Below are 22,658 nucleotides of genomic sequence, written 5' to 3' on the forward strand. Positions count from 1 at the left end.
TCCAAGATGGCGACCAGCGGTGACGTACACAAGATCTCGTGAGAGCGAAAACGCGCGGCTTGACGGTGCTCACGCTTCTGCTTCAGAGGAAGAGCGCCTCTCGGGTGAGACGTGAACGCCGCGGTGCATGCTGGGGCCGCCTCGCTTTGGGAAAGCGCGGGACCGATAAAAGTACGGATCCCGAGAGGTTGTTTGCGGTGTGGGTAAAAGCGTGGTGGCATCTCAGGTACAGATAGAACCCTGCAGCAGGCCGAGCTTGTATTTAAATAGTCTCTTTTCTGTCCAAATTCCCGCACGAAGAGCCACGGTTGTTCTGTCCCAGCCATGGGAGAAACCTGCAGAGAGATCAACTTTCCGGAATCCATGGTGATGGGCCTTACAGACACCTGCGACACGGGGTCACAGAAGCACCCATTTTAAAGAGTGTGAGGAATAGATGAGAGATGCCCATTCAGAATATTTAGTAAAGAGTTTGGTATATAGATGTTGGTAAACTGTCAATTGAGACTTGTGAGTTTTGTTTGGGGGGTTTTGTAGTTGGTTTGTTTCTACAGACAAAGCCAAGCTAACCTTAAGACTCAAATTCATACTGCCTCAGCCTCCCAAGTACTAAATTTCCTGGTCTATGCCTCCAGGTCTTGTCACGTATTTTAAATTAAAGATTTAGGGTATCACGTCCAAAACAGCCAACACATTAACGTTTAACAAATGCTGCTGCTTCTGATTTTGATGAATCTTTCTTGGGAATGAATTTTTTTTATTTTGAAACGTCAAAAGTTTAGTGTCTGCACTTTAAATGTTTGTTCTTGTGTGGTTTGCAATTTGATGGTTCTGATATATCTAACGTCTTAAACCTAACACCACCTTTTTTTTTTTTTTTTTAGATAAGAACAACACACTTTTAAACAGTACAGACTAGAGAAAAGTAAGAGGGGCGAAGTCTAAAAATGAAATCGCTTCTGCCCATCTGCAGGCTGCTTAGACTTTTAAACAGATTTCCTGTAAAACCAAGCCCTCCTGTGAGTTTCTCCACTTCCTCTTATTTGTGTAGCCAAAAGAAAAAAAGCTCTTACGAAGCAGTAGACCAAGCAAAGTACTGTCGTTTAGTACGTTCTGTCCTGTCCAGAGGCCCAGTCCAGACTCCAGAGTCATTGTTCAAGGAAGATGATGTACTCTATGGTCCTGTGAGTAAGTGTAAGGTTCCAGAGCAAGAGCAGCAGGCAAGAGTTCCACAACATTGGTTTCCTATCTTCAATGAAGAGAAAAACGTGAAACCACACACAAATGGTTCTTCAAGTCCTTTGAAGATCCCTTTGCAAAGAAACATGATACCCAGTGTGACCCGCATCCTTCAGCAGACCATGCCATCTGAACAGAGTTTCTTTTTGGAGAGGTGGAAACAGCGCATGGTTCTGGAGCTGGGAGAAGATGGATTTGCAGAATATACTTCAAGTAATTCTCTTACTTCTGGTTATATGTGGTCATGGGTTTTTAGGAGATGAGTGTGCCTGCCAAAAGAATGGGGCTTTAAAAAAAAAAAAAAAAAACTCACTGAGGAAGTACTTTCAAATAGCATTAAACAGCATTTCATGTCTGCCAACTTGCTCAGTCCTCCTCATGGATACCGTTAACTGTAGTGTACATTTAAAGAAATGGAAATACAGAGATCAATTTATTTGACAAACTCACATAATTTATAAACAACCTATCAATTCTTTTCCATCTCTTGACAAAAGTCTAGTTTTTAAAGTTTTTTTGCTCAGAATTTAATAATTACCCATTGTTCTACTAATCAATATCAATTGACTAGCCACAATCCATAACACTCCCTGCTTATATTTTGGTAAATTAAACTGATCAAATGTTCTTGACTAGAAACTGGTTAAATAACCTTCAACCTTCAACGCCCTTATTTTTAAAATTTTTACCAGTTCTTACTGGTACAGTGTGTTTTGATCATATTGGCAGTCCAACAACCCTTTCACAGAGTCCCCTAAGACCAGTGGAGAATTTGCATTACGAATCATAACAGTGGCAAAGTTAGAATTATAAAGTAGCAATGAAAATAATTTCATTGGGGTCACTCTAACATGAGGTGTATTAAGTTAGTCTCTGCTTTCCTTTTTAGTTTTTTGAGATAGGGTTTCTCTTTGTTGCCCTGGCTGTCCTGGCACTCTATAAACGAGGATGGACTCTAACTGAGAGATCTGCCTGCCTCTGTTCCTAATTACATGGGGTCCTCAAATCTAGATGTTCATAGTTACATACATGTGAAGAATCTAGCCAGGATGGCTCTATAGCTGGGAATTAAATTGCATGGCAGCAGGTGAAGTAATTTTTTATTATTTGATAGCGCTCAGCCTTGTGTATGCTAGGCACATACGTACTCTGCTACTTAACTACCCCTTCCTATTTTTAACAAGTTTTTGTCTTCTGATTCATTAAGTAGTCTGTAGGCTAACATGCATCTCTAAATTTTCATTCCAGCACGGTTAAATTTCTGTTAAGCCTTTCACATGCAGATAATTTCAACAGGGCCAAGAATATAGGAAGTAGAACAATTTTCCTCCTAACTTGAATCCCATTTAATTCCCAAGTAACTTTCCAGAAGCAGTTTTAATTTTTGCTAATGTAGAACTGAGTTTTCAAGTGTTTGTAAATTTGACAAACATAATATGGTTTTATATCACCCCATTCAGATGAGATTGGTTTCCTCTTTCCTGTGGGTTTGTCTGCAAGCCTGTTTCTGTGTGTGTCTAGATAATACTCCTTGAGCTGCTATGCGACCTGAGCCAGAGTGCCTGTGCTTTGGGTAAACTAACAGGACAGCCAAGGCTGCTGGAGGAGCCACATTCATCACCTTGCTGAACTGTTTGACAACTAAGTAATGCTTGAAAGTACCAAGGCCACTACCTAGCCTAACACTGCCCTCTTCCTCTCTGCTATACAGCATTTCTTGTGTTTATTGAGTGTGTTTAGGTTTCCTTAAAGAATGTAAGGAGGCCTAAGGAGATGGCTTAGTTGGTTAAGTGAGTACCTCACCAACATTGTCGTTGCAGTCTTGGTCAGGGCTCCATTAAGGCCTACTAAGTGGAACTTACTTCCTTCTGCTCAAGAGAATGACCTCTACCCTCCAGCTTGGGTGGAGACCTAATATTACAGCCTATGCCAAAACGCTAAGAGTTGGTCCAGTTGAGCTGCCTGAGACTGCTCCTCGGGAAGGTATAGTCACCTAGCTACTTAAGAGATGAGAGAAATAAGTATCCTTTTAATGAAATGATCTGCTTTTCCTTCCCAGAAGCCCAAGGGCTCCTCAGAATTAGGATTGAAGCAGCATAAGGCTTTGTTAGGTCTGACACCCTTCAGAGTCCTGACTAAAGGCATAAATTTCCCTTTTTTTTTAAACTTGTTTTTTGGTCTGTTTTGGACTCTGACTATAGCCTATGTAAGTTTTTTTCTGGTACTTTTGGCTTTTTCACTCTTTCCACGTGTCTGCTTGCCAAACCTCCATGGCTGTCTCAGAAATGTCTGTCCCTCCCTCTTCCTCTCCATCTTCTCCTCTGGCCAGCGGCCAAGATTTAGAACTTGGGTACAGGAGAGATAGATGTTCAGTGTTTTAGAGCGTGTGTTGCTCTTCCAGAGGACCCAGGTTGGATTCCCAGCACCCATGTGGCTCACAACCATCAGTAACCCGTCCCAGGGGTTCTGATGTCCTCTTCTGGTCTACTTGGGCAACAGTACACACATGTGGTACATGGATATAAATTTAGACAAAATACTCTTACACATTTAAAAAAAAAATACAGCCTTCCTGTCCTATGCTTTTTCTTCTAAACTCTTTCAAAAAAAATTTTTTTAAAAGATTAGCCAGGGCATAGTGGTGCAGACCTTTGATCCCGGCACTCAGGAAGCAGAGTTCTCTGTGAGTTCAAAACCAACCCAGTCTACATAGTGAGTTCTAGGAGAGCCAGAACTACATAATGAGAGGCCTTTAAAAAATTTTTTTTGGGTTGGGATTTAGCTCAGTGGTAGAGCACTTGCCTAGGAAGGCATAAGGCCCTGGGTTGGTCCCCAGCTCGAAAAAAAAAAAAAAAAAAAAAAAAAAAAAAAAAAAAAAAAAAATTTTTTAAATTCTTGGGTTTCACAGGAAACTGAATGTTGCTGGGCATAGTTGTCCATACCAGCACATAAGGCTTAATTTAAGTAAGAGGATCTCATGTTCAAGGCTAACCTATAATACAAACAAAACCCTACCTACAAAATAAAAAAAAAAAAAAAAAGATGAAATTTTATGTCTAAGGGGTTTCCAATTAAAGATAATTTTGTATAATTTAAGTTATATTCTATATAACATTTAGTACTCAGTTTTAAATTTTGGTTTGGTTTTGGTTGGTTCATTTTTTTTTTCCTCTATTTTCTTCTTAGATGTGTTTTTACAAGGCAAACAGTTCCATGAAGCCTTGGAAAGCATACTTTCACCCCAGGAGAACTTAAAAGGAAGAGAGGAGCACCCCCAGTGTGGCTACATCAAAAGCGTCCAGCATATTCTGAAAGAAATCGGTAGTGTGCAAGCTCTGGAAAGTGCTGTCCAACATGAGGCCTTGCAGTACGTGGGGCTACTGGACTGTGTGGCTGAGTACCAGTAAGTACAGGCACTTCCTCCACCGTGGGGGGTGCAGGGATATCTGTGGGGTGGTTTCTCCTAACTCCTGCTTCAAGGCATGCCTAAGGAATTGTGGCCTCCACCTTTTTAAGGCAAAAATGTGAGAACAGAGCAGGAGGTAGGAGAGACATATGGAGGAAAGCCACCTACTCTGTGCCAATACGGAAATCAAAGGGACCAGAGGTGCAGCTTATCTTCCAGCCTGTCCTTTTCTTGTCTAAGACCTGATGTGATTCCTGAATGCTGTTCTCTGGTTCCTCTTTGTTCACTGTTGTGTTTTTGGCTTTCTTCTCCCCACCTCCCTGCCTTTTTCCTGTTTTCCCAAAGATTGTACAGTAATCTGTTGGCCCTGAGCATCAGCTCTCTTCCTGGCTTCCAGGCAGTGGCTGATATGATAAGGACCCTGAACCAAAGCCTCCTGTGGCTTCTAAGATGCAGCTGCTATTGTTCGTCCTAGTCACCCCAGATCCCGAGAGCTGCTATCGTCTGCAGATACTCCATTCCAAAGCATGTGAGCAATAACAGGATGTGGGGAAGACTACGGAATCTGTGACATTTGAACCTCTGGTTGGTAGTAAGATTTTTGAGACAACAGTCTCACTATGTAACTCTGACTGTCCTGGAACTACTACATAGACCAGGCTGACCTCAAATTCCTAGAGATCCACCTGCCACTGCCACCCAAGTGCTGGGGTTAAAAGCAAGTGCCACATGCCCAGTTCTGAACTTAACTTTTGTGGATGCCCATGTACTGAGGTCATTTCTGAGGTCAGTGGTTGGCTGAACCTCCCAAGGAGCAGCCACACCAGGGGTTCCTGTCAGCCAGCACCTCTTGGCAGCAGCAACAGTGTTGGGGTTTGGTGTCTGCAGACAGAATGGACCCCCCAGGTGGGATGGTCCCTGGATGGCCCTTTCTCAGTCCCCACTTCATTTTGTCCCTGTTCTTCCTTTGGTTAAAAACTTAGAGATTGGTGTATGGCCCCATCCCTTGAACGGGGACCGTGCCTATCTACAGGTTCTCTCTCCCCTTCTCTGCTAAAAGCGTCCCAGTTGGGTCCTGGGAGCCTCTTGTTTCCCTGATGTCTGGGACCTTCCAGTGGCTATCCCCATTTCCTCATCCCCCTGATACATGTTTTTATTTGATTTCCTGACTCTCTGTACCTCTCTCTTGTCCCCTCCAGTACCTGATCCTGCCCCCCTTATCTCCTCTCCCCCCCCCACTCAGTCTCCCCCTCCCTCTTCCTCCTGCCAACACTTTTTAGTTTTTTTAAAGACAGGGTCACACTGCATATCCTTGGCTGGCCTAGAACTCACTGTGCATATCAGGCTGACCTCAAAATCACGGAGCTATGCGAGCTTCTGCCTCCCGAGTGCCTGGATTAAAGGCTTACACCACCAAGCCTGGCTATACACTCTGATCTTCTAAATATATAAAGTTAGTGGGTGGAGTTGGGGATTTAGCTCAGTGGTAGAGCGCTTGCCTAGCAAGCGCAAGGCCCTGGGTTCGGTCCCCAGCTCCGAAAAAAAGAAAAGAAAAAAATAATAATAAAGTTAGTGGGTATAGCGTCATGAGAATGGTAGAGTCTGAGTACATATAAACCTTTAGTCAAGGGTCCAGATTTCCTTACTTACATGTCTGCATATCATAGGTTCCTGCTGATGGAACTCAGCTTCTGTGTTGAAGCCATAACATGCATCAATCCATAAGGAGTTCTTGACTACTGAGATATTCTGCTTCCAAAAAATTACCCAAAACCATGAGCAGTGTAATCTCTGTCAGTTACTGTTAGCTTCAAAGGAGTCACAAGGAATAAAGAGAATTGTTTGAACCAACAATGTGCTTCCTGCCCCTCCTGAGTACCTTGTGTGTAGTGGATTCTCTGTTGCTCAGCCACACCCAGTCCCATCTGTCCTGCCTTTTCTCCTAAGGCAAGAGCCCACTCTAGCCTGGGCTGGCTTTGAACTCATGGTTACTGTCCTGCCTCCACATCCTAGCGGCTAAATTATAGGCATGAAGACTGCGCCTGCCGTGCTTCCTAACCATGAGAGGTAAAGCCTGTTTTGGAAAGTGGGAGGAACCAGAACTACAGTACATAAGACAAGAGTTAACTTAGGAGTTTTTCTGTTTCAGAGGATTTTTAAATTACATACATGCATACATCTATCTATTTATTTACTGGGTGTGTACGTGTGTATATATGTGTAGATTCTCACACCATGGTTTGCAAGTAGAGATTGGAGAACAACCTTGGGAGTTTGCATGTGAGTCCCAGGCACTGTGCTTGGGTTGTCAGGCTTGGCAGCAGGGTGCCTTTACCCGTGGAGCCATCTTGCTGACCCGAGTTTTTCAATTTGAACTCTTACAAAGAAGTCCTCTGGATTCTCCTTAGGGGCAAGCTGTGTGTGATCGATTGGAAGACATCAGAAAAACCAAAACCTTTCATTCGAAATACATATGACAACCCACTACAAGTTGTGGCGTACATGGGTGCTGTGAACCATGATGCCAACTACAGTTTTCAGGTCAGAACACTGAGCTCCTGCATGCTGAGCTTGTTTTGGTGCTTTGGGTTTTCCTCTGATTTAAAGCACGGCTTCCTGCTCTTTAGCCTTCTCTCACTACAGAGCACTCTCCTCCCTGAGCTGTGCTGCTGTTAGGTTTTTGTTTCTGCCTTGTTTTGTTGCTTAATGACACAGCCCATTCTTCAGTGTTTATCTGCCATCTTTGTGCTCTCTCTCCTGTGTCCTGGTGCAGTCTTTAACCAGCTCATCTTAGAAATGGATTTGCAGATACTACTGTAGCATGCTTAACACTGGCTAATTTGCCCTGGAACGAGAGGAAATACTGGAACTGTACTGTGTTTCTTTCTAGGTTCAGTGTGGATTAATTGTGGTGGCCTATAAGGACGGGTCCCCTGCCCACCCTCATTTCATGGATGAAGAGCTCTGTTCCAAGTATTGGGCCAAGTGGCTTCTTCGACTAGAAGAATACACAGAAAAGCAGAAGAACCAGAGCATTCCAAAGCCAGAGTAGAGCCAGGATGACTTGGAAATGATGAGCATGCCCCTCTGTTTGGGAGATGCACTGCTGCCCACCGAGTTTTTAGAGAGGAGCACCAAGAATCTGAGGTTTACACTAACACAAGCTGAAGGTGTAGTGGGTTGGGACGTACCTACTGAGAAGCCAGAGAGTCTGGAGGTCAGCCCTTGACTCACCAGCTGCACGACCTCTGGCTGTTTCTTACCTGAGAGGAGGGCACTCAGATTGGCAGCTGCCCAGGGACTCCTGGACTCCCTTGCAGAACTTTCGTGTCCCTGGCAGGATGCCCAGTCTTTGAATTGAGATCAGAAGGCCAATGAAGCATCATGTGCCACTAGTGTTCCTGGGTTCTCAGGGATGGGAGGGTCCTGCACCCCCAGGGTGTACAGAGGGAAAGCAAGCACATCAGGGATCACCACTGCAGTTTCCTACGTGTTTTATACACTGGGACTCTGTGTCTAAGGGGAAATGCCTTAAATTCATTGGTATTGTTATTTGGCCTGAGGAAAGCTGGCTGCCAAGAGAGCTGGGGCACTCACCACATCACTGGCTGGGTCCCTTTCCTTACCAGAGAAGCCCCAGCAGTAGGAAGCCTGAGTGTGGAAGTCACCACCATTAAGGTTTGGGTATCTGTTTCTGGTGTCAGCAGGTCATGCACTACAAAAAATACTGTTGTGGAACTTTTTCACTGAGGAACATTGATATAACCCATTGTTTTTTTCTGTGTTTGATAGGTAATAAAAACCATTGGCTGTTCTTGGGTTTGGGAGAGGGTTTTCTATTGTATAAAGTAAATCTAGTAGCATTTAAGTTACAGCTACTGACTTAAGATTGTAAGTCTACAATCACATTCAGTTTTCATTAGTTATTAAAAATATCAAAGCTGCTTAACTGACTCAGCAGTTCATGCTTCCTCGTCTTTCAGCGGACTAGAGTTTTGTCCCGGTGCGTGTGTCTGACAGCTCATAACTGTCTATAATGCCAGGTCCAGGGGATCCAGCACCCTCTTCTGGACTCTGAAGACACCTGTACTCACATGGACAGCAGACAGACTCATGAATAACAAGCTTTTCCCCTGACTTCTCTCATCTTCAATTATTTTCTCACATATTACACTCCAACCACAGTTTCCCATCCCTCTTTTCCTCCCAGTCCCCCCTCCCACCTCCTTTCTCCCTCAGGTCCACTCCTCAGTTTCCCTTCAGAAAAGGGCTGGCCTCCCAGAGACATCAACCAAGCATGTCATATCAAGTTCCAATAAGACTAGGCACCTCCCCTCATAATAAGGCTGGAGGAGGCGACCCAATAGGAGGAAAGGGTCCCACAAGCAGGCAAGAGAGTCAGGGACCCCTGCTACCACTGTTAGGGGGTCTTACAAGAAGACTGAGTTACACAACCATAAACATATGCAGGAGACCTAGTAGGGGTACAGGCTCCCTGATTGTCCATTCTGTCTCTGTGAACCTCTATGAGTCCTGGTTAGTTGATTCTCTGGGCTGTTTTGTGGTGTTCATACCCCTCTGGCTCCTACCATAGTCTCTCCCCCTCTTCTACAGTATGCTTCGAGCAATAATGAGCTTATTTAAAAGAAAAAGTAATAAAGTGTTGTATTTGTTTTTATTTAAATGCTTACAGGATAATCTCATGGACCTGAAAATTGTTTGGACTTTATTTTTTTAATTTTGTAATTATATTTATGTACAGAAAACTTAGTGTACATTTAACCCAGTTTAGTGGAGAGTTCTGTAGACTTTCCCTTCTCCAGCTTGGTAATTTGAGCCACAGACCTAGGACCCAGAATGTTGCCTCCCCAGTGGCAGGGGATCTCATCTTATTTGTCATAATTGGTCCTAATAGCTTCCACCAGCTTAGCCAGAGCACCCTTGTCTTCCCAGTTAACCTGTGTGAAGGCAACAGTGAGGCCTGTCTTCCTGTGGACCAGGCAACTTGGACCTGTTTCTTGAAGACAGCAGGGGCAGGGCCACCTTCTTCCTTTGGCCTTCTTTCTTTGGGGCATCTTGCTCGGCTGGAGGAGAGAGCTGGACTTGATTTTCACTTGCTTATATATTTCCTGTGGTGCTGGGGATCAAACCCTTGGCACATGCTTTGTGTCTGATCATTGCACTTTCTTTTTTTCTTTTCTTTTTTTTTTTTTTTGGAACTGGGGACTGAACCCAGGGCCTTGTGCTTGCTAGGCAAGCGCTCTACCACTGAGCTAAATCCCCAACCCCTTGATCATTGCACTTTGATTTTAAATCCAAAATCTTATTGCAGACCCAGTAGTTTGCTGAGTTTTATGCATCGAAGAAGGCGTCCTAAGTGAATTCAACCATAGTTAACCTGACAAAGTCAGCAGGATGTAGATAGAGAGATCTATCTACAGGGTTCTCTAGAGGAAGCGAGACAAGAAAATGTATTAGAAGATTTCCTGGATTGACTTAAATCCAGGGCTCGGTAGCCCAACAGAGATCCATGCCGGAGGGCCAGAGGGCACAGTAGCTGCTCACTCAAAAGCTGACACCTCCACGGTTCCTGTCAGAGCCGACAGTCTCAGTGCTCCCTGGAAAGTTCTGGTGTTGAGTCCCGGTTTGAAGGCCAGCTAGGAAAATGCTAGTGCTGGTAATTAGTACTGTGAGAGCACAACTCCAGGCAGGCTTCCTTCTGTACAGGCCGCAGCTTATCCACAGTACTGATGACTTGTACCACACCAGTCACCATCTCAATCTCACAGGAGGGAAATAGACCTTTTAAAGACCTTTTCTTTAATTTTTATTTATCTGATGGACGTATGTCTCTGAGAGTGTATGCCGTAGGTTTGCAGAGGCCAGAAGAGGACATCAGGTCCCCTGGACCTGCAATTACAGGCAGCAGGAGTTACCAGACATGTGTGCTGGAAGTCAAACTCTGGCCCTCTGAAAGCAGGAAGCATTTAACCACTGAATCATCTCTCCAGCCCCAAAATACACATGTTTAGGAGACAAGGAGAGGGGCTGGAGAGTGCTCGTTGGTTAAGAGCAGTGGCTGCCCCTCAGGAGGACCCAGGGTTGCTTCCCAGCACACGCTTGGCACCTAACCTTAATCTAACTCCAGTTTTAGAGAGTCTGAGGCACTTTTCTGGCCTCTCAGGGCACCTGCACGCACATGTATATACCCACGCACAAAAGCATAACTTTTTTAAAATTTTTTAATCTGCTGGGTGGTGATGGTGGTGCAAGTCTTTAAGCCCAGCGCTCAGAGAAAGCAGGCAGATCTCCGTGTCTTCAAGGCCAGCCTGGTCTACAGAGGGAGTTCCAGGACAGCCATGGCTCTAGCATATAGAGAAATCCCATCTTGAAAAACAGACACCGTGGCACATAGTACCGCCTGATGCAGTCCCTGCTGCTCTGAAGGCTGAGGCTCTTGAACCCAAAAGGTGGGGGCCAGCCTGGGAAACAGTGAGATGCTCAAAAAGAACGATCACTATTAAAGGCGTAGAACAATAAAGCCAAACTTGAATAACTAATATTACAAGTTTTTTGATGCCTCCTTTCCCTCTAAATCAGTGGTTCTCAAGCCTCCTAGTGCTGCATCTCTTAACACAGCTCCTCATATGTGGTGAGCCCCAAACATAAAATTATTTTGTTGCTTCTTCATGACTAATTTTGCTACTGTTATGAATTGTAAATGTCTGAGATGCAGGATATCAAATAGGTGGCCCCAAAGGGGTCACAACCCACCAGTTGAGAACTACTACTCTAAGAATAGCATATATTAAAATCCAGTAAAATAGGTTTTAATTTTTAATGATTCATTTATTTTTATTTTATGTACATTGGTGTTCTGCCTGCTTGTATGTATGTGTGGGGGTGTGAGATCCCCTGGAACTGGAGTTGCAGACAGTTGTAAGCTGTCATTTAGATACTGTCAGCTTACGACAATTTTCAAAAGGAAAACAAGTCCCAGGACCCACATGGAGAGTCAGCGCTACAAAGTTGTCCTTCTGTGTGTGCCATTTCGTCTGTGCATCCACACATATACAACACAGTCGTTGTTGTAAAAATATAAAAAATAAAAGGCTGTCTTTTATCTCCCACTAGGTCCGGCACCACAGTGCCCCAAGATATCTGCTGGATATCTTAAGTCTCAGTCAGCAAAGCCTCTCACCTACTTTGCTCCATCCCATATCACACTGCCAAAGACCTCTCTTTGAGCCTGGCAGCAATCTCTCTGCCTATCTAGTTCCCAAGGCAGGTTTCCATGCCAGATACACACATCCCAATTGCGTGGTGGCCCAGTGTTTCTAGCTGCCCCACACTTTCTTTCACTTAAATTGCTACATGAAAGACCATACAACACAATAACTTCTAATCCAGTTGATAAGATACAATTGCCCACCTATACATACAAAGCTCGGTACACATCCATCCCTTAAGAACATTCATAACAACCTGTAAAGGTACAGCGTGGAATCTTAGCATCAGCCTCCATGTTGTCCCAAGGCTACTCTCTCTCCTCCTCTAATCCTCCTTTCTGTTCCAGTCTCCTCCCCTTCCCTCAAACTTTTCTCCCGCCCATCCTTCCTTCTCGTCCAATGGCAGGCCTCCTTCTATCTTGTACCTGCCTCCCCTGTGACATCATCCCACACACAGTGTTTTAAAAGATAGCACGTTTTTCTTTAAAACTTTCACAAGTGTGGAATGGTAGTACACACCTGCAATGGTAGTCCTCAGGAAGCTGAAACAGGAGGATTGCCATGACTCAACTAGTTATGGCTATATAGAATATTCAAAGTAAGGCTGGTCTGGCTATACAGGGAGACCAGACCCTGTCTCAAAATAACATAAAACTGGAGAGAAGGCCAGCTCCAAGCGATGGCGGCTACGATGTCTGAACCTCGGCGTGTGGGCTTTGTGGGTGTAGGTTGCGTGATGGAGGCCATTGCCCAAGACCTCAGCCGCGCAGGCAAAGTAGAAGCTAATCAAGTGCTGGCCAGTGCACAAGAACCTCTGCCACTTAAGGGCTCTGGGTTGTCACTCCAACCACGAGGTGCTGCAAAACTGCCCACTTGTCATCTTTGCCACCAAACCCCAAGTCCTGCCAGCCGTTCTGGCAGAAGTGGCCCCTGTAGTCACCACTGAGCACATCATCGTACCTGTGGATGCTGGGATCTCTCTGAGCTCTATGGAGGATCTATTTCCCCCACCCCCAAACACAAGTATTGCGAGTCTCTCTCAATCTACCCTGCGTAGTTCAGGAGGGGGCTATGGTGATAACACGGGGCCACCATGTTGGGAATGATGACGCTAGGCTCCTATAGAACTTGCTGGAAACCTGTGGGCAATGCGTAGCGGTTCCTGAGTCTTACCTAGACAAGACTACTTTGCTGCTCGGATCCTGCTGGGGGCAGCCAAAATGCTGCAGCAGGAAGGGAAGCACCCAGCCCAGCTGCGGACAGATGTGCTGGATACACCATCCACCGGCTTCACGCCATAGATCAAGGCGTTTTTCAAGCAGCTCCCGTGAGTGCTGTGGAAGCAGCTACCTGCCTGGCAAAGGAGCTCAACAACAAGTCAGGCAGGCCTCAGAGACTACAGGCTCCTCCCCTAGCTGCAGGCTCTGCGGTGAGAATAGCCCTGCATGGGTGTTGTGGTGGGTGGATCAGCCATCAACTTCAGTCAAGGAAGGAATGGGGAGAGTCACTTGACTCCTATCTGAGATTCCAGATCCTCCCTTCTGCACCTCATAGCCAGTTACAATTGTGTCCTCGTCGCCTGTAGCCTCATGGTCTCAGGAGCAGGTAGAAGGAGGTGGCAGATATCATCCCACATGGTGTTTCACAATCACCTGTAACACCAGTTCTGGGGGATCTGATGCCCTCTTCTGAGCTCCACGGGCATCAAGCACACATGTGGTGTACATACAAATGTGCAGGCCAAACACATAGAAAAATATAATAAAAATATAAAGATTTTGCATTTAATCGTGCGCACACACACACACACACACACACACACACACACGCACTCAAGTCACACACTTGCACCCACAGGAGTGTACTGAGACTAGAAAAGGATGTCTTGAATCTGAAGTTGTAGGTGGTTGTAAACCCAGTGTGGGTTCTGAACCTGGGTCCTCTACAAGAGCAGAAAGTGCCCTTAACCACTGAGCCATCTCTCCAGCCCCACTTCTGGGACTCTTATTTAACTCAGGTTGTCTGGCTTGAAAGCAAGTGTCTTTGCTCATTGAGCCATCTCGGCTTCCTTACAGGAATACAAGAATGCTGCTTTTGGAGTCCTCAGCTTTCGAGACAAAGTTCACTACATTCCCTTTTCCAATGTAATTCAGGGTTGGTGACACAGCTCAATAGTAGAGCATTTACCCAGCCTGTAAAGACTTGGTCCCCAGCACGACAAAAACAACCTGATGTAACTCTACTCATTCTTAGTCATTGCGTTAGGAGAGGCACTGAATTAAAAAAACAAGCTTAATTAAACACAAAATCACTTCTCCCCCACTGCAGACCTGACCCCTCCGTGGCAGCCATTAGCCCGTGATGATCTGAGAACATTAACCTCTATGAACCTATTTTAAATTGTAGGGAAACTTGTCAGCACATGACCCTGTGGTTTTATGTGTTGACCTTGGCAGATACAGGAAGAGGGTTGGTTAGTGAGACTGTTTCTAGGTAACCAATTTGCCTACCCGCTGTAAGAGGCACTAGAGGGGGGTAATTTGTTCTAAACGCCGCTGTTTTCCTCCTGAGCAATTAACATTTGATTACAGCTTACCCTGCCCTCCCCAAGACACAGAAAGGTGAAGCAAGGAACACCCAAATGTCTACTTAAAAAAAAAAACCAAAAAAAAACCCCTTAAGGTGCTATGAGCTGGTACCTACAGGAAACCATTCTAAAGCAGTCGACCCTAAGTATAGGGCAGAACTGACTTCTTTCTGCCCTGCTCCCGACGCATCCGATAAACGACATTCTGAGTTGGTTCTCCCGTTTGCTTAAGAGCTGTCTTTATATAATAAGTGAGAAGTGTCAAGTAAGAACAGTAGCAGTGAGTCCAGTGTGCTCCCCTGACCCCGCTCCCTTCTCAAGGACACAAACGCCAGCCAGCATGCTTGGATCTTTCTAGCATATACTTTTATAGATTTATGGCATGTCCTGGTCCCTGTGAATAAGGAAGTTTTGCTGTGCTTTTATTTCAATTTTAGATTTTTTTTTTCTTCTTTTTTCTTTTTTTCGGAGCTGGGGACCGAACCCAGGGCCTTGCGCTCGCTAGGCAAGCACTCTACCGCTGAGCTAAATCCCCAACCCCAATTTTAGATTTTTTAAAAATCTTTTCTCAGTGTTGGGAATTAAACTGGGGGCCTTGTGTGTTCTGCATAAGTACCTACCCCTTAGCAATTTGAGATCTATCCAGGATTACTACATCTGGATATAATGCATATTTTTTGTTTTGTTTTGTTTGTTTGTTTTTGAAACACAGTCTCTGTACACAGCCCTGACTATCCTGGAAGTCACTGCATAAACCAGGCTGGCCTCGAACTCACAGAGATTTGTCTGCCTCTGTCTCCCGAGTGCTGGGATTAAAGGTGCATGTCACATCTTTAGTGCCACTCTGTGATCCCTCATGATTTACTGCCATACTAATGAAGTATTGGTTATCTCTGACCGTGTCGACAGTGCTTCGGCGAGCACACTGTACTTGCTTTCCAGTACATGCAAAGCACATGCAGAACGGTGGAAGGTGGAGTGTAGTCATGGCTCTGTCCAATCCTAGCTCTGTAACCGTGGACGAGTTTCCCAGCCTAGACCAGTCAGGGTTCTCATTTGTGAGCTGAAGGAAACTACTACTACTGAACCATTGTGAGGATGAGGTGAGGTAAGCCCTTAGGGCAGAGTGCCACACAGTGGGAACAAATGTCATCAGCCTCCAGTGGCCAAACCTGTTTTTGCTCAAGCGAACTGAACATTACTGTCAAATTTCTTCCCAAGGGAGAAAAGATCACAAGGCCTCAACCCTCCACAAAGAACTACAGGCAACTAAGGAATGCTGAGAGTAGGAGAAACAGTCTTCCCCAGGGAAATAACCAGCCAGATATCCAAAACAGTCCTGAAAACATTCCCGTAACATTAGATATACTGAGGTTATTTACAAATCGATATCATGTGTGTGTGTGTGTGTGTGTGTGTGTGTGTGTGTGTGTGTGTGTGTGTGTGTAACAATAATTAATGAAAAAAGAGGGGGTTGGGATTTAGCTCAGTGGTAGAGCACTTGCCTAGCAAGCGCAAGGCCCTGGGTTCGGTCCCCAGCTCCGAAAAAAAAAAAAAAAAAGAAAAGAAAAAAGAGGCCATGAATTTGAAAGGGAGCAAGGAGGGACATATGAAAATATTTGGGGGGTTGGGGATTTAGCTCAGTGGTAGAGCGCTTGCCTGGAAAGCGCAAGGCCCTGAGTTCGGTCCTCAGCTCCAAAAAAAAAAAAAAAAGAAAGAAAGAAAGAAAGAGAGAGAGAGAGAAAGAAAGAAAAAAAGAAACTATTTGGAGGGGAAAGGGGAGAAATGTTATAAATACATTATAATCTCAAAAATAAAAGAAATAATTAAAATAGTTCTCTTCAAATAGCATTATCAACCTAAACACCCACAAGCAGAGTCTAGTGCTTTCTGACTTTCCACATCCTCATTAACAGAAAAGTTGCTAACCTTATGGGTTGAGAACAATCCATGTGAAATACAAACTGCTTGGAAGAATACAGAATTGCTTGGATGAAATCCGCTTTAGATAGTGGTGCCATCTAGTGGTGCCAAATTGCACTGCAATTATGATGCAGGAGCCAGACATGGGCAGATCTTGGATATTTCTGGGTAACTGGGTGGATAATGTAGGTCTGGTTTGGTTTTATTTACCTTTTTGTTTTGTTTCATAGAATATTTCAGGTTAGTCTCAAACTACTAATCTTTCTGTGTCAAACATCTGAATCCACCACAAGGACCAGTTAGTTCTCTGATTGGCATAAGAGGAACTAAATGAGTTTTCTGTCATCTCTTTTCTGTTTTTAAAAAAGCTGTACTTCTCATTTTTCTACCATGGTGACGTGAAGCCTTTCCTCTAAGTCTCAGATGAGGGAAGTTTTGTCTGCATATCCGGTGAGACCTCTTTCAGTGAATGCATCTGGGTCACAGCTCAGACCAGGAACAAATTAGGTATGAGGCTGTTTACCTAACCAGCAGGAGTCTGCCGCTCCCACCAGGGTGGACTGTCACTGAGCACGACTAACCTGCAAATGGGAGACTACCAGTAGGGCACAGCCAAGAGTGCTGTGGAGAGGCAGGAGCTGTGTTCTCAGGGAAGCTCGGCTCACACCCTTCCAAATTGGCCCAAGCCTATCGCTGCAAAGCCTTCCGTATCGTAGTCTGAACGTATCCAAGAGTGCTTAAATGGTAGGTGCCAATCAGAGGCACAGACGCACTTGACATTTATGTGTTCAGTGTCTGTATGAACCTGCGTGACATAGTATACATGGAGGAGTCAGTCACTTTTCCCCACTGAGATGTCCTGCTGGCCCATAAATACATGTTTAAAGATTTGTACAAAAATATTGATGGAAAGTAAGACGTCAAAAGTGATGTGGCCAAAATTCACGTAACAAAGCTTTAAGTCCTGCGACTAAATGGGACACTAAAAGGCTGAGTAAAGGAAAGAAAAATAAGCAGTAGTTTGGGGCCATTGGTATCGAGGTTGTTAACTGCCATGTGGGTTCTGGGAACCAGGCACAGGTCCCGTGCAAGAGCAGCGAGCGCTCTTAACCACCGAGCTGGCCTTCCACCCCACGTGCTGGTGCCTTTGCCTAGAATACCTTCCCTTCCCGCCTCCTTTTGTTCATTCACCTTCTTTTTTTTTTTTTTTTTTTTTTTTCTGGTTCTTTTTTTTTTTTTGGAGCTGGGGACCGAACCCAGGGCCTTGTGCTTCCTAGGCAAGCGCTCTACCACTGAGCTAAATCCCCAACCCCTCATTCACCTCTTGACCATGTAAGATGTGAGTGAGCCTTACCTGCTATGTCTGCCCCAAATCTGGAAACAAAATGGTGGAGGACAGAAAGCAGGAGCTGCAGAAGCAGGGGCTCAAACCCCAGCCCCGTGATGCCGGGTTACTTCATCTCTCAGTACCTGTTTTCCCACTGCTGAGTTAGGAAGACTCTGACCTCAGCGCTGCTGAGATCTATTTAACACGGGAGGATGAATGGCACTGGGAAAAGATGCGTTCCTTTCTTCTTGGAACTGGCTGGACCTTCACTGAACTCTACTGGTGCCAGTGCTTTTACACTGTTTCTGTGTTCTACCCTCTGCCCCTTCACCGTTGCAGGTGTGTACGAGGCCTCCCAGAGCATGGGAAATGTCTACAGGGCTGGGTAAATGCACTGCTTCATCAGCACATGCACTGTTTGCTGCATGCACTACCCAACGTGCACGCTTCGTTTTCTATTGTATAATCAGCATGTGTGTGTATGCGTGTGTGCCTGTGTGTGTGTGCCTGTGTATCGTTTTCTATTCTATAATCAGTCTGTGTGTGTGTGTGCACGTGTGTCGTTTTCTATCGTATAATCAGCGTGTGTATGTGTGTGTGTGTCTGTCTGTGTCTGTCTGTCTCTGTGTGTGTCTGTCTGTCTGTCTGTGTGTACATGTACCTGTGTCCGTGTGCTCATGATCTAAAACTTGAATAATGGGCAACTGAGAGGGCTCAGTGTGTGAAGGGTTCAACCTCCAGAACCATTCACAAGATAAGAGAATACCGACTCCACAAAATCACCCTCTGATCTCCACGCATGAACTGCGGCAGGGTGCACTCGCTACCCTAAATAAATAAGTAAACAAGTGTAAACAATAAAATGAAACTAAAAATAAAATATAGTTGAATAACTACAGAATGTGTCACAGGAAACAGGTGCTCATAAATGAAAGACTTGGGGGCTGGAGAGACGGCTCAGTGGTTAAGAGCACTGACTGCTCTTCCAGAGGTCTTGAGTTCAAATCCCAGCAACTACATGGTGGCTCACAACCATCTGTAATGAGATCTGGTGCCCTCTTCTGGTGTGTCTGAAGACAGCTACAGTGTACTTATATAGAATAAATAAATCTTTTTTTTAAAAGACAATTTAAAAATAAATAAATAAATACATAAATAAATGAATGAAAGACCTGGGTGCCTTCTGAGTTCAGAGTCAAGCGAAGGATTGGCATGACCAAAAGCGACATAGAACAGGATCTTAAGAGAAAAATGAAAGTGGCTGGAGGAGGCTCAGGAGTTTCGAGCACTGGCTTCTCTTCCAGAGGACTCAGCTTCCATTCCCTTCATCCCTGTGGCAGCTCACAGCCATCTGTAACTCCAGGCGCAGATGATCAGATGCCCCCTTCTGGCCTGTGAGGGCACCGGGAATGTGTGTGGTGCAGATGGGAAGGAAGGAAGGAAGGAGGGAAGGAGGAAGGAAGGGGAAAGGAAGGGGAGCGAGGGAGGGAGCAAGGAAGGAAGGAAACAAACAAACCAGGGGTCATGTGATTGGTGCTGGTCAGTGCGTAGGAGAGGCTGCGGATGAATCACTTGTGAACACAATGATTTAGAAGGTACGTGCCGGACTAGAGCTATCAGAGGGACACGATGCTGGACGTCACAGTCTTGTGAGTTACATAGGAAATTAGTCATGATTGGCTCGAGTGACAGAGCAACAGGACACGTAGACACATGAGAGGATCGGTTAGGGGAACTGGCTCACATGATGTGGGAGGTTAAGAAAGCTCACACTATGCCATCCGTGAGCCAGAGAACCAAGGCAGAACTGTGGCTCAGTCTTAAGTTCAAAGTCCTCAGAGCCAGGGAAACTCAGTCTGAGGCTGAGGAAACTCAGGGCCATGGAAACTCAGCCTACAGTCCCAAGGCCAGAGAGCCTAGAGCGATGGTGCAGGACAGAGCTCCCAGCTCCAGGATAGACAGAGAGCTTGCTTTCCTCAGCCTTTGACTCTGTGCTGGCCATCCAGACAACTGGACAGTGCTTCCCTACATCCACCAGCCCCACCCCACCCCACATTCTATACTCCCTCTCTCTGTCTCTCTGTCTCTCTGTCTCTCTGTCTCTCTCTGTCTCTGTCTCTCTCTCTATACACACACACACACACACACACAGTAAAGGTGGATTATCCTTAGTCCACTGATTCAAATGCTGCACCCCACACACATCCCTACGTAAAACAATGCTTTACCAACAATCACCAATCCAAATGTCAGCCTCTTACCATGCACCCAAGAATTTCCACTGAAGGGCTTCTGTTGGGTACAGATAAGACCACGGTTCCACGGAATCAGAACCCCCAGACATATGGTTATGTTGTCTGTTATGTTCTCTACACCATCCTGGCTGTCCTAAAGCCTGTTAGGTAAACAGGGCTGGTCTTGAAGTCACAGAGATCTGCCTGCCTCAGCCTCTGAAGTGCCAGGTGTGCAACAACACCCAGGTCTTTATTTTCTTTTTAATCTTTTCTATTTCACTGATACAGGAGTTCTGCCTGCTTACATGTCTATATACCACATATGTGCCTAGTGGCCTCGAAGGCTAGAAGAGGATACTGGATCCTCTGGCACTAGACAGCTGTGAACTGTCATGTGGGTGCTGGGAGTTGAACCTGGGTCCTCTGGAAGAGCAGTAAGTTCTCTGAACCACTGAGCCATCTCTCCAGCCCCATTTCCCCCATCTTTTTATTTTTATTTCATTATTGTACGAGTATGAGTGTTTTGCCCGTACGTATGTATGCATGTAATGTCCAAGGAGACCAGAAGGAATTGGATCCTCTGGAACTGTAGTTACAAACAGTTATGAACCACTATAGGGAACTGGGAATCAAACCCAGGTCCCCTGGAAGATCAATCAATGGTTTTTTTGGTCTGTCCTGCAACTCACTTTGCAGACCAGGTTGGCCTCAGACTCACAGAGATCCATCTGCTTCCCGAGTGCTGAGATTAAAGGCGTGTACCACCACACCCGGCTCAGTCAGTGTTCTTAACCGCTGAGCTACCTCTCCTGCCCACATAGACAAAAGTTCAACCAATAAAAACTGAAAGCCAGTGACCCAGACCAGACCAGCTTTGGGCCATGTTCTTTCCGTAGTCACCCAAGGGTGCCAACAGCAATGACCCACTCATTGGCCACCTGTTGTGGCTTAATCTTCCCTTAACAGTGCCTGGGACCGAACAAATGACTGTACTCTGTCAGCTTTGGGGAAACCTCAAACTAATACAATGGGTTGCCTATTGCCTCAACATGTCGATGAGTATGCCTCACAGTAAAGAACAAGCCAACCCACCGGCTGTCCCCTACCACACACGGCTGCTCCCACAGCGTGTCTAGACTACGTAGGAGCACGTGCACAGCCAACAGTCCTAGCACAGGAAAAAGCATTTCTCAGCTGTCCCCACCATCCTGCTATTTGTCATTCCATCCATCTGCTGTCCCTGAGGAACACTCACCCACGTCAGCTAAAACGGTACGCTGGGCTTGGAACTGGCTGAGGAAATGTCAGGCCGGCAGAAGAGAGAAGAAAACCAAAATAGCAATTGTGTGGACAGTGGTGGTAACACAAATCTACCCTTCTGGAGAGCGTGGAGGGAGCACAGGAGGCCTCTCCTGGGCCTGTGTGGAGAGACTTGGAGGGAGCTTTGGGAATCTAGCTGCTGGCTCAGGGCCTTCCCACCATCTCCTCGGGGGCACCTGGGAACTTAGTCCTTCCCCAGGACTAACTGTTTACCTCAGGTACTGCTTCCTGCCCCTCTGCAAGAGCAGCGCTTGCTTTGCTTTGTTTTGTAGATTGATATTGACAGGGAGGCAGAGGCAGGAGGATGGTGAATTCAAAACTAGATTGTATTACATATCAAGACCTTATTGCCCCAAAATTAAATAACCAGTTGCTATTTGTTCCCCTGTCGGTGTTCTGCCAGCCTTTCTTGTATTAGTTGAGTAAAAATGTGTGAATTCTCAACTTGAGGCCAGTTGTAGGAGGTGCCCCCTAGGTCAATGTATGCCCACTCTGAGGACTAGAAATCTGGTGTTTTCTCTCCCAGGGAAAGGTCATTCTAAACACACAGCTGTTTGGATCTTAGACTAGATAGTTACACATTTTTTTTCATCCACCAAATATTTACTGGAGTTTGAACTACATATTGTCCAGGGCTCCAGCAAGGTTAAGCAGGGCTAAGCTCCCCGTCCCCAGGGAGCATCCAGTCCAGCAAGGAGACGGGAGTTAACAAGTACAGCTATAGATGTAAGGGTATTGAACATGCTGTGAAGAAAAGCCAAACAGGCTGGGCACGTGACTCAGTTGGGAGAGCGCTTGACTAGTCTGCGTACAGCCCTGGGTTCAACCCCCAGCATGACCTAAAATCAAGTATCTTCACCTACCCAGCAAGTTTGAGACCAAGATGTGAGATGGTGTCTTGCTTTAGAAGAAAAGGAAGAAGGGGAAGGTAGAGGGGGAAGGATGGAAGAAGAGGATAAGGAAGGAAGTGGAGAGGAAGCCTAGATCTGGAGAAGTGGTCAGAGAGGGCCGACTCCCTGGTGTGCTCTCTGATAAACCGTCTGGGAACCTGCTGTCTCCTCATCTCGGGATGCCACAGAATAACTGGGCTCAGGTGGCTCCTTGGCTCCTTGAGGGCTGGTGTCACCTGGATCTTAATTGGTGGTTCACTCACCTCTGAGGTATTGGCAGAGATGTTTGGTAAGTAGCTCAGCTGGGACTGGGGACCCCTGTGCTGCCTGCTGCCTTCCGTGTTTGCAGGGCCAGTCAATGGGGACTTTCTATGACGGTAGGCAGACTTCCATGTGAGTGCATGTGTGTGCGTGTGTGCGTGTGTGTGCAGGTGTGTGTGTGTGTGTACAGGCGGAATCTCACTAGACCAGGCTGGCCTCACACTCACAATCTTCCTGCCTCT

General features: G+C 45.8%; 1 protein-coding gene and 1 pseudogene across 2 annotated transcripts; both read left to right on the top strand.

The window, feature by feature from the left end:
- The first annotated feature begins 16 nt into the window (after window positions 1-16).
- On the top strand, window positions 17-8,598 carry Mgme1 (mitochondrial genome maintenance exonuclease 1). Of its 2 annotated transcripts, none has more exons than XM_032904324.1 (5): window positions 17-104; window positions 885-1,452; window positions 4,426-4,642; window positions 7,054-7,186; window positions 7,536-8,598. In XM_032904324.1, exons 2-5 carry the CDS (start codon window positions 948-950, stop codon window positions 7,695-7,697), a joined length of 1,017 nt encoding a protein of 338 aa, XP_032760215.1. In that variant the 5' UTR covers window positions 17-104; window positions 885-947; the 3' UTR covers window positions 7,698-8,598. The 2 variants fall into 2 exon arrangements, with proteins under 2 accessions (XP_032760215.1, XP_032760217.1); XM_032904326.1 differs by lacking the exon at window positions 17-104 and adding an exon at window positions 120-425.
- Window positions 8,599-12,553: 3,955 nt separating this feature from the next.
- On the top strand, window positions 12,554-14,036 carry LOC116901014 (annotated as a pseudogene).
- The last annotated feature ends 8,622 nt before the right edge of the window (window positions 14,037-22,658 follow it).

The sequence above is a fragment of the Rattus rattus genome, chromosome 5 (genome assembly GCF_011064425.1).
Source record: "Rattus rattus isolate New Zealand chromosome 5, Rrattus_CSIRO_v1, whole genome shotgun sequence".
NCBI lineage: Eukaryota > Metazoa > Chordata > Mammalia > Rodentia > Muridae > Rattus > Rattus rattus.